Source organism: Lottia gigantea, assembly GCF_000327385.1.
Source record: "Lottia gigantea unplaced genomic scaffold LOTGIsca_2, whole genome shotgun sequence".
NCBI classification, from domain to species: domain Eukaryota; kingdom Metazoa; phylum Mollusca; class Gastropoda; family Lottiidae; genus Lottia; species Lottia gigantea.
The window spans coordinates 320,045-332,497 of NW_008708400.1; the positions used below are offsets into that span (position 1 = coordinate 320,045).

At 35.6% G+C, this 12,453-nt stretch overlaps 3 protein-coding genes across 3 annotated transcripts; 1 reads left to right on the forward strand and 2 right to left on the reverse strand.

Annotated features, from left to right (window-relative positions):
- Positions 1–192: 192 nt before the first annotated feature.
- On the reverse strand, positions 193–3,655 carry LOTGIDRAFT_228186 (hypothetical protein; the record flags this gene model as incomplete). The annotated part of the gene is made up of 7 exons (XM_009053128.1): positions 193–618; positions 927–1,181; positions 1,360–1,464; positions 1,875–2,157; positions 2,537–2,711; positions 3,062–3,238; positions 3,499–3,655. The coding sequence occupies 7 exons, from the start codon at positions 3,653–3,655 to the stop codon at positions 193–195; spliced, it is 1,578 nt and encodes a 525-aa protein (XP_009051376.1).
- Positions 3,656–4,223: 568 nt separating this feature from the next.
- LOTGIDRAFT_152602 (hypothetical protein) lies at positions 4,224–8,514 on the reverse strand (the record flags this gene model as incomplete). The annotated part of the gene is made up of 7 exons (XM_009053129.1): positions 4,224–4,544; positions 4,949–5,203; positions 5,615–5,719; positions 6,057–6,339; positions 6,641–6,815; positions 7,331–7,507; positions 8,358–8,514. The coding sequence occupies 7 exons, from the start codon at positions 8,512–8,514 to the stop codon at positions 4,224–4,226; spliced, it is 1,473 nt and encodes a 490-aa protein (XP_009051377.1).
- Positions 8,515–11,253: 2,739 nt separating this feature from the next.
- LOTGIDRAFT_152603 (hypothetical protein) lies at positions 11,254–12,383 on the forward strand (the record flags this gene model as incomplete). The annotated part of the gene is made up of 2 exons (XM_009053130.1): positions 11,254–11,464; positions 12,235–12,383. 2 exons carry the CDS (start codon positions 11,254–11,256, stop codon positions 12,381–12,383), a joined length of 360 nt encoding a protein of 119 aa, XP_009051378.1.
- Between the last annotated feature and the right edge of the window lie 70 nt (positions 12,384–12,453).

A 12,453-nucleotide genomic window follows, 5' to 3' on the forward strand; every position in this document is an offset into this window, starting at 1 on the left:
TGTCGAATTAAAATACATTGCCAAAAATCAAATGAAACAGTCCAATTTTTCAATATTGGTTTTCCGTTTGGTGATAATTGTGGATTAAAGAGGATGGCAGTTGGCAATGGAACGCATCGGGTGCAATATATATTACAAAACTCATTACTTAAAATTTATTTAAAGACGCTAGCAAACAAATGTGACTTATACTTATCCAAAGAGCCAACCCTTACTATGTGCCTTTTTCCTGAGAGAGTCTACATATATCCATTCCATGGCTCTGTAAGGGGACAACAATTTACAGTAGTGCATACCAGCAAATGCTGCAGGAAAGGCATCTACTTTACTAACGAGTGCAGTTGATTGAAAAGTTACATCTGATGTAGTCTCTTTCCATGATGCACTAGAAAGAACCCATTGTATACCAGTAGAGAAGACTTGATCTTTAGCAAACTTCATTGCTCGTGCTTTTCTGTCTTGAAATCTCTTAACGGCTAGTTTTGATGAATTTCTCAAAGCAAGAGACCAAGCTGCCTGAAATTTTAATAGTAATGTATGTTGAAAAGCACGGAATGTATCTTCTTGTAAACATAACAATATATAGCAACCGAATACAAAACTCTTTCTGGGCACTGCCTATAGAATTCATAACCTATGATCCTAATGATTGATAATACAGCTCGTTTGCACAAATCTATTCTATTTCTATTCAAGACCCCCATGTTTGCTTAATTGAGCAGCTTGTGTTGGAAAGCCATTTTAAGCGATTTTCGAAAGTGACGTTTTAACCGTTTCGGGGTATAACATGACTAAAGAGATCCGATTTGTGGATTTGTGCAAATTCTATGAGTGTCCCTTATACACAAAGGGAATGAAAACCCCCTCAGTTCCCGATCCAGTGCACTTATAACCACTACTGTGAAGCGAGAAAGGAAAGAACATACCTTGTTGATATCCAGACATGTTACATTGGCAGAAGAAGGTGGTTTATATCCTTTAGGTAATGCCTTATATACGGCGGCTTTACTTTTTAATTTAGCATCTAATGAGTCTGGTGCGCTCATAACTGTTGATACATCCATCAGATTGTTGGCGTATGATAGGTGAGCATGAGTGTTAATGGACTCGTAAGAAGAAGCTGTTTTCACTTCTGGTTTGGATTCGACAAAAGGTAATTGAGATGCTTCCTTATTGGTTACCTGAAAGATTCTATCATGAAAATGATCCAGAATCTAAACTGTTAATGTTGGAGGATTTGGCAATCAATAACTAGAAAAATTATATATATTCCGTTGTTTTGAAAGATTACATATACAGCAGCATCAAGAACTGTCAAATCCCCCGCGGAAATCAGATCACCCCTTGCAAAACCCTTACCTTGAGTACTGATTTATCAAGACCAGAGATTAGATACTGAGCTGAAATAGTCCAGTTTGATGAACCTTGAGGATTAACATCATTTCTTTTCATATCCAATAGTGGCTGAAATAGAAAAAAAATTTTCAATAAGAGAGGATTTAAAAATGATCCATGAGTAAGTAGATATGCTGCAACAGTGGACCACCCCCTAAAATATAAACCAGATGATGTGAAGCAATAAAAGTTGCCATCAAGTGATGCCATGTGTAATGCTAGACAAAAAGCATTTAAATGCGTATTTCTTTAATTTACAAGAAGGTTTGGATCCTCTTCCAAAAGTGTAGACGATGTCGAAGATACATGTCGTAGGAGCCTTCAAGAGCATGTTATTGTCCTCGGAAGAGTCGAAGGCATAAAATATCCCTCAAGATTCTTTGCCGACTGCATGCCTTTGTCTTCATCATTGGCTCAGTGGGCAGTGGGAGGCAAAACTCCAGTTCAGAAGCTTAGACAAAGGAAAATAATATACATACTTTCAAGAAATCATCAGTTCTAGCGTAAGCTTGATCTAATCTTGACTTGGCAGAAGTCAATGCTGAACCAGGGGTTCCAACAGATGTCACCATAAAATCAGCAGTATTTTTAGATATCAGGAGAAAAGCTGCAGTGGCACTAATCTCTGATGCCAAATCATAGTTCAGTACGTTTGATGGCATGGTTCCTGATGCAAATTGACCATGATTAACTCCGGTCATAATGATAACTGGTGTTCTATATTTGGCATCATTTCTTTTAGCAACATCGCCTTTAAGTTCTCTGAAGATAAAGCAATAACACATTTACGACTGATCCTTTGAGCCCTGGTCATACACGCCAAGTCCTTGTATCACGTCTGTAGTCCAAGTCTTTTAATACGTCAATCCTCAGACCATAGATCAACCAGGTCAAGTTCTTATCAAACACGCCTAGGAGCATGAGTGATGCACTTCAAGTCTTTGGAGCATAGAATATACACATCAAGTCCCAGTCAGAGCATAGGTCAAACTCATAGAGTCCTCGGAGCATGGACCATGCACACCAAGTTCTAGGAGCATTGGATGTATTTTCTGTGTAGTTCGGATAGCTCATACACGCCATGTCCTTTGGATATAGGATTGAGATGTTGATGGATGACAAGTTCTCTTTATATACCTACTCAAAAGTGTCTGCAATTCTGGTACATCTTGTTAAACCATCTAGATCACCAGATACAGTTAAAACTGGAACTGGATAATCAGCTAGTTTATTACCTTTGGTCAGATAGGACGCAAATAAAATGATACCCTTTACTAATTTACTGTTACTTTTTCCATAGTTACCAACAAATACACCTGGAATAGATAGTCATATACAATCTTTAGCTGCACAATTTTGAACATCATTTTATAGAACGGGAAACCAATTTGGTTTGGCTTGAGATGTATTTGCTTACAACTGCAATAACTCACCTTTTGTACCAATCTGAGTATTAAACAGTCAACAAATAGCATGGTCTTCCTCGGCGACTTCGTATTCGCCATTGAATGTTTCCTTGTGTTAATGCGAGCTAGTTCCGTATGTCCGAACTGAAAACTGGAAGCTAGCGACTACCACAGATCATTTTCATTTTTAATCCTAGGAACTGAACTTCCTCCTCAGGCATTGCAATAGTGGGAACTAAAATAACAAGAATCGGACTTACCTCCTAAACTGTGACCAGCTACAAACACATTATTTGTTTTCATTCCTGCTGCCTTTATTTTGGACACAGCCTGGGATATGGCACCGTTCAACTGTAGAGGATTAGGAAGGTTCAATGGGAAATCTTCCAATAAAGCGACCCATAATTTTAAATCAGATGTTTCTTGGATGTGTTTTGCTGGAGAAAAGGACAATTACACGTATTTCAGTTATCTTGTTTGATTCTTAAAGAAAGATTTTGGAAATTAAAAACATCTTCAGGGTTTTAGACTTTAGGTTACCAGAAATATCTTTTTGCTCTAATTTTTTTTATTCTAACCGTGTACCGAAAAGGCCATGCTGAGCTCATCTTAATTTCTAAATGTTCCGATGTAGGGTACATGTTACTTAATAATCCCAGTTACTGTCCGTATAACCCAGTCTTGAATAAAAACATACCTAATGGTCTGTAGGCTCCACCTTTAATATCTGCACCAGGAACAATAATTAAAGCAGCATCAACTCCAGAAGTTTTTAATGGTGAGAGAATTTCAGATGTCACGCCCAATACTGTAGTAACACATCCTAACAGTAGTGTTACCTTTAAAATACCCATGGTGCTAGCTCGACTATCAACACCAGAATGACGTTTGAACTTTATCAGTCATATAGCGTATTTGCAAAGTCATTTGGAAATTATCTCAAAGATTTTCTAAAGATAAACTAAAATAGGTTAAATGTCTCTCGTACCTAACCGTAAGAAGTTTTCAGATATTCCAGTACAAATTATCTGAAGATAAGATCTGGGATGATTAAAGTTTATCTAAAAATATTTATTACGTAATATTAAATTCCTGATACAAGCAGAACTCCGATGCTGCTGAAAACTATCTTTTGTATGGTTGATACTCAGTTCATCTGCTATGGTTCTTCTTCTTCTTCGCCATTTTCGCTATTTGAGTTTCAGCATTACATTATGGGACCTTGGATCTGGGTTTCAGTAAGTCGCAAGTATACGGTTTATGCAGGGTTAGAGGAGTAGGAACGTTTTATAATCGTTCAAGGAACAAAAGAGTCTTCGACGATAATGCTTCTTTCGGAGAAGCAAAGATTTTTACTAACGCAACATGGAATATTAGTATATAAATTTATTCATGGAAGATAGCAAACATTAATTTGTACACTTATCCAAAGATAAAGCTGTTATCACGTGCTTTTTTCCTCAATGAGTCTACATAAATCCATTCCATGGCTCTGTAAGGGGACAGCAATTTACAGTAGTGCATACCAGCAAAGGCCGCAGGAAAGGCATCTACTTTACTAACGAGTGCAGTTGATTGAAAAGTTACATCTGATGTAGTCTCTTTCCATGATGCACTTGAGGATATCCAATCAATACCAGTAGAGAAGACGTGATCCTTGATAAACTTCATCGATCGCCCCATACTGTGAAATCTTTTTACTGCTGTCCTTGAAGATTGTTTTAGAGCTAGAGTCCATGCTTCCTTTAATTGAAATACAGTAGTAGTAGTATCATATACATGTAATCTGAATCATATTAATATTTTAAGACTTCTTCGTATCAAGAACTCTCAATATTATTAGATCTACATTTATAATACTTTGGCCACTTGAAAGAGACAATGCTTTTGGTGGTATTTAGTCTTTGGAGTCTGCATGAGTGTCATCTGCGCAACGTTGAACCGGTGGTGTTAAAGATTAAACCACTTAAGTGTAAGAGATATTTCTGGTTATATTTTCATTTGCTTCTGTACAGACCTACTTCATATTTATAGTATAAGTTTGAAAACGATTAAGAGGCTATGGTATCCCAAGGGAAAAGTTGCACTACCCTAATTCATAACCCCAAACCCTAGGACTATCGATGATCAACAGTATGTGTACCCACCTTGTTGATATCCATACAGGTCTTAGAAGCAGTAGAATGTGGTTTATAACTTTTAGGTAATGCCTTGTATACGGCTTCTTTACTTTTTAATTTAGCATCTAATGAGTCTGGTGCGCTCATAACTGTTGATACATCCATCAGATTGTTGGCGTATGATAGGTAAGAATGGGTATTAATGGACTCGTAAGAAAAAGCTGTTTTCACTTCCGGTTTAGAAACAGGAAACGCTAAATTAGATTCCTCTTTATTGGTAACCTGAAACATTCTGAACAAGATGAAAAGATCTTCCGTCACACAGCATAGATCTGATCCACTAACCATGAACACAATACCAGTTCTATGAAAAGTCTGGCCAATATACTTATATAAGTATTATGATGTAAGTGGTTGATGGTAGTCTTATATAAATCTAATAAATAATTGTTTATTTTTATAGAATTATCTCCCTTGAACTATAACGCCGACGCCATTTTTCTTTTCACAAGGGTCCATTTTGAAACTCAGTTTTATCGTTTTACGCCTTGACGCACTAGGTTGGATACGCACATAACATGTCGCTTCTAGAAGTACACAGAGTAACTGTGGAAAATTGAATGAAACTGAATTCTATCAGCTGAGTGGGCCTGAACGAAAGTTGGGGTATTTAGTGCATTTGGAAAACCTTACCTTGAGTACTGATTTATCAAGACCAGAGATTAGATACTGGGCTGAAATAGTCCAGCTGGATGATCTTTGTGGATTAACATCATTTCTTTTCATATCCAATATTGGCTAAAATAGTAATCAGTACAAACATCTCTGAAATTATCCCAAACCATATACTTATTCTGACTTAAGAAAACTTTGATTTACACGTATATAAATAAGAATTGTCAGCATCCCGTTTCACAGTCCTACGACCAGTTTTCCTCCAGTTTAACGAACAGAATCCGTTGAAGAGTAGACTGTCAAAAGCGTTTTCAATAGTCAATAGTCAACGTGATAGCTGTGAGAGTTTTAACAGCGGCTTCAGAAGCTATTTATGAGGATTCTGGGGTAGGGTCATCATATAAACGAATTGGCTATATCTCTAGCTGTAGTTGACTTTTAAGTAACATGAAATACATACTTTGAAGAAAGAATCAGTTCTAGCATAAGCTTGATCTAATCTGTGCTTAGCGGACTTTAGTGCTGAACCAGCGGTTCCAATAGATGTCACCATAAAATCAGCAGTATTTTTGGATATCAAGAGATGAGCTGCAGTGGAACTAATCTCAGATTTAATGTCATAGTTCAGTACGTTTGATGGCATGGTTCCTGATGCAAATTGACCATGATTAACTCCAGTCATCATGATAACTGGTGTTCTATATTTAGCATCACTTCTCTTTGCAACATCACCTTTAAGTTCTCTAAAGTAGAAATAGGATACGTACAGATAGTACTGAAGGAAACGGTAAAAATGCACATGGCCATTTATAAAAGTTTACTGTTGTATAAGAAAAAAGATGAGGAAGGACTGGTCAGATTCTCCTAGATGCCGATAGTAGCAGTCGTTTGAAATGCAATTGCTGATGCTTGGATGTTGCCCGTGTTGGATGCATGTTTAGGTTTTTCCATCAACATAGAATGCGACACCGGTTCAAGAGGTTTATTTTTACTGCAGAGATCAATTTTTATGAAGATGGTTATCTTTTCATTATGAATACTTACTCAAATGTATCTGCTATTCTAGTTAATCTAGTTAAACCATCTAGATCACCAGATACAGTTAAAACTGGTATTGGATAATCAGCTAGTTTATTACCTTTGGTCAGATAGGACGCAAATAAAATGATACCCTTTACTAATTTACTGTTACTTTTTCCATAGTTACCAACAAATACACCTGGAATAAATATTGTTATACTACATAGAAATATTTTGCAGGATTTACCTGACATACATTTGGCATAGAGTTTCACTCTCTAAAACTCTTTTCGCTATTTGGATCCTTAAAGTAAAGAACTTTATAAACTGTGAAAGATGTGTTATCAGATGATACTGTCTTTGTGAACCGCTATTTAGACCCCTGTCCTCCAACTCGTGTGATAATGGCTTACATGAAAACTGTCATCCAGTAGATTAGATAGGACAATAAATCGAATCTTCGAGTGCTCAAGGCTGTGGACGTTTAAAGAACCTCGCCAAAAGTCTTTGTAAAATCTCATTGCACATTACACGACGTCGACAGTCTCTTCTGATAAAAATAGAAAAGTGTTCTAGCCTGATCGGGACCGTTGCTACGCTAAATTTGGAAATCTATAATGTTGAAGCATTAAAAGGTTGCCAAAACCGTCAAAGAAATGCGAAGTGAACAGCCATGATTTCTGAAATGGTTTAACGTTTTGAAATTAATCTTACCCCCTAAACTGTGACCAGCTACAAACACATTATTTGTTTTCATTCCTGCTGCCTTTATTCTGGACACAGCCTGGGATATGGCACCGTTCAACTGTAGAGGATTAGGAAGGTTGAATGGGAAATCTTCCAATAAAGCGACCCATAATTTTAAATCAGATGTTTCTTGGATGTGTCTTGCTGGAATTCAAAGATATTGATTTTAACCATTGCTGATTCCTGGTTTCTGGTTTTTATGTTTAGAATAATATCCAGCATCCAGAATGAATTTACGATGAACATTGTTTTTTATGTCATAAAAAATCTGAGTGAAAGTTTTTTTTCTGACTTATAAACAGACAAGGTTGGAAAAAATATTAATGAAAAAAGGGGCGCAACTCGTGCCTGCAAGACTAGGTCAGTTCATAAACCAGTGACCTAGACTTACAATTTGTAAGACTTTGAAACTTTTATCAATTGTGCTTGATGACAGTTTCCAGCATCCACAGGTGACCCATGTGACATGCTAATGATCTCGTTCCTCAAATGAATTAAATAATGACCTGTCCAATTTGATGAATATTACAATTATTTATAATCTAATCACAATCGAGACATTTTCTGGCAAAGGGGTGTAACTCGTAGACTATAGATTTGATAACGGCTTCCGGAGTAAAGCATTGCAAATATTAACCCCCAGTAAACATGTTGGATATCTTCTGATGAAGCACTATTATTATTAGCAGATCCAGGATTACAAATACTTCAGCCAAATAATGAAAATTGACATGTACTTTTCTGCTTCAGTAGTAGAAGGTACCTTACGTAACGAAGTATGAACCGCAAATTGGCCCCAACGAAATTAACCAAATATCATTACAAATAACTTAACATTGGAGGTAATACCTAATAAATGAACGCATATTTATTGTCCTTCAAACCACGTCTCCTGGAACCGTTTACAAAACAAATTGCTTGTTGAAGAGCGTTGATTGTTCGATTTGAAAATCACTTTACGCCATAGTATTTCAATATTGTGAGCGAAACATACCTAATGGTCTGTAGGCTCCACCTTTAATATCTGCACCAGGAACAATAATTAAAGCAGCATCAACTCCAGAAGTTTTTAATGGTGAGAGAATTTCAGATGTCACGCCCAATACTGTAGTAACACATCCTAACAGTAGTGTTACCTTTAAAATACCCATGGTGCTAGCTCGACTATCAACCCCAGAATGACATAGGACATCATGTTAAATATATTATTTGTGGAGTCATGTGGAAATGCTCTCACACGTTGATCAAGATCGGTCAAAATGACTCCCGCACTTGACCTTGAATTATTGGCCTACTTTCTATTACATGATAAGACTAGTGATGATTTTACAAAACAAAGACTGGATTCTTATACATATTTAGTTAACCTTAGTTAATTAAAATCTTTTCTGCTATGGTGACATAATTTGGGTTTGGAATGTCAAGTTATCATAAACTTATACCTTGACAGCAAGACACCTTTTTTGTATCATGGAAGTTTGTAAATGATCCGATATGAATGGATTGTACGTTACCAGAATACAGCCTTCTGTCGAAGACTCTGATTTGTATTCCCTAGCGTACAATCAAATCAAATCGCCACAATCCGTAATATAAGAAAGCTGGTTACAGTCAAGGAATTAGTACGAAGTTCGTAACAGCTTGACATTGTGAAGATGCTGGTGTTGATAATATCCTAATATGCATATCGACAGCAACGGCAATGTAGAACCAATAGAACGGAAACAAACTTTTGACTTGAGGTTAACATAGTGGTTTTGTCAGTAACATTTGTTATATTTCATTTTTCATCTGCTCGGTGATACAGGCCAAAATAGTCGAGAGGAAAAATTACCTAGTCGTTCGACTATGACAAACATGCTCCGTGCATTATGAGCTAGGCCATATCACTCGGCCCGAAGTACGGTGTAAAATATCAGCCATAGCTTTCATGGCTTAGGACTGTTCTGAAAATGTTTTGGAGTTATAAAAAAAACTATTTAAGAAAAGGTATTGCAGTTTTCATGAAGGAAAAGGAATCGACCATTTATCTTGATATTTTAGTAATAAATAGCAAATAAATTTTATCAGAAATCATGAAAATCTAACTCATTATCAATATCATCTTCACAATGTCGAGCTATTACGAACTTCGTCTAATACCTTGACTGAAATTCCCTGACGTGTTACAAAAAAAGAGAGTATATAGTTTGAAAATTTGAAAATACATCAATTTACACTTTCAAACTTGATGAAATTTCATTCACAGGCCTATCTTGATATATTTAGGGCATGATAAAACGCCAAAATTTGGGAGTCTGAAATTCCAATCTCGATTTGGACTTCTAAATGACAAGAAACGATTCGGGAAAACTTAGGAAGAGGAATATCTCGAAAATCATGTTTTTTCATACATCCTTGTCAAATCATACTTGTTTAGGTTTGTATGTCGTTTTTATAACCATGACTTGACAAAATGAAGAATTCATTCGAACTTGTAAAACCGGCTTTACTGCAGTGAATGAGTGAATAAATAAATAAATTACATTTACAGATACGTTTTAAAATTCTATGAGTCACATTTTTTTAATGATTTTTCCATAGTGAACGCAATACTTTGTCATCCCACCCAAATATATTTATTTAATAATTAACATATCTCATAATATATCTGAAGACTTGTAGCGTATTGAATTTATCTCCCGATTCCTGAAAAATAAAAGTAAAGTGGATCATTCAAAAAATAATCAATATACACATCAATATTTGTTTGGTCAGTGTGTCTTAGGTATTAGATGGTGAATGCCGACACTAGGACGACTCTCGGAAGCAAAGGCACAGACATCAGAATATGAATGACATAGCAAAAACATGGACATAATACCATTTTATTTATTTTGCTGACTATTCATTAGTCCGATATGTTCATACCATTACTTACGAATTCTTCCATTACGAATTATTATAATCCTTGATGTCAGTAAAGTAGTCAAGAAAACGTTTTGTCCACAAGGCGTCCTTTCAATTTTCTAGATTTCTCTCAGTGTGACGACATCAGTTAAAGAACATCAAAAATTACGAGATAAATATATGAGACTATCGCATTTTTCAATTTTTCAAACATGTTTGAGATGAAAGGAATTTGAAGCCATAGATATAAGTTTATTTTCACACTTTTTTTTAGGTTTTAGCTAGACATCACAGGTCACAATTAATAACCTTCTAAACCACCACGCTAGTAGAGTAGACGTTTTCGTACTATATTAGTTTTGATGCGCTTGGGTAATTCACATTATAGTATTATATTATGCATAGAACAAGTTGGTAGAAAAATATACTCATTCAAATGTGAAATATAGTGTGAATGATGTCATTTGACCAAAGGTAAGATTTTTAACTTATCTGTATATTCAACATAAGTTTTAAGTTTTCAGATATTTATGCTTCTGTAATACTTGTTTAGTCTCAGCAAAGAAAACACTCCTTATTAAATAATGTAATGACTTCCTTCCGTTCAAGATGTCCATTATCTCTTATATGTCTAAGCCAAAAATATGACATATATTGTCTCTTATACGTCTTAGCCGAAAGTATGACTTAGTCGTATAAACAAGGATATCAAAATCCATTGTCATTCTCTTATAACCTAGAATTTATTAATTTCCTATTGATTTCCCACTATAGCTTAGTATACAGTTGTTTATATTATTATAGTACACACGACATAGAAAAATAGGTAAAGAAGCACAGGATAATACGGATACAGTTTGTCTTGATAACGCTGTCTATATGAGCATGTGGAATAGTATATCCATGTATATTGATTTCTCAATGCAGCCTAGTATATGACCTAGAGTAAGTTGTTTATATAGTAACTATGCTTTAGAATTGATTTAACATCTAATTACAGTATGGCTGTGTCAACATGTGTGTTGTTTACTGTGTTGGTAGTCTGTGTTAGAGGACAATTAGAATGGGAGAGATTACATGATGGTGCTGGGATAGCACCTAGTGCTAGAGTTAGTATGGGGTTTGGTTATGATCTCGCGTCTAATAAAATTATAGTATTTGGAGGTGGTCCTGGTCCTATGAACGATACCTGGATTTATGACGTGACTTCAGGTAAGGCATTTTATGTAAAATAACTTCTTAAACATTCTCTCTCCGAAAGACTTGTCGGCCACGAGGATCCAGTATGTAATAATAGTATTTCGTGGTAGTTCTAGTCCTATAAGTGATACATGTATTATTGTATTGTTAAGGCATCAGTAGCATAGGTGTAATTGAACACTATCTCTCCTAACGACTCGATGAATTGTCGGATAAAGACGATCCAGTATCTGATAAGATAAAATTTGATAGTAGTTCCAGTCCTATGAGCGATACATGTATTTATAGATTTTAGTAGATAGATTTAGATTTTATCAAACAATATCTCGCCTAAAGACTCGACAAATTTTATTGTCGTATAAAGATAATTCAGTATCTAATAAGGTTATGGTAGTCCTAGGTTTCTAAGAGATACATGTATTTATTGTGAAAGGTATCAGTAGCATGGATTTTATTACATTATCTCGCCTAAAGACTCGATGAATTGGCGGATAAAGAAAAAAATTCATTGGTACTAGATGCTAAGAGTTTAATCAAACCAAGACATAATAAATGATTTATGCTTGTCATTTACATCACTATAGTGGTAAAGAAATACCTTTAAAAATCTTATAAAAACAACTATTTAAAATCTACACGAAACCTACAAGCACTGTTTGCCTTAGTCACTATTACCACAGGATAGGAAAAAGAATGATTACACTCGATACTGGGATGACAATTATAAAACTCCGCGGTGCTTTATAAGGCACGCTGTTGAATCAAATATCTTAAACTTGTAGGTATTTGGAAAGAGGTGGTTGTTACAAATGGACCTGAAGCCAGATTCAGTATGGTATCCGGTTTTAGCAATGGTAATTTCTATATATCAACTGGGGAAGGAGCTAACAAAGTATTCTTCAATGATATTTGGAGATTCGATATACTGTAAGCTATGTTTGTAACTTTTACTTGATAATAAACTGTTGGGAAACGTACGTACCCATCGCCGTTTCCTTCTG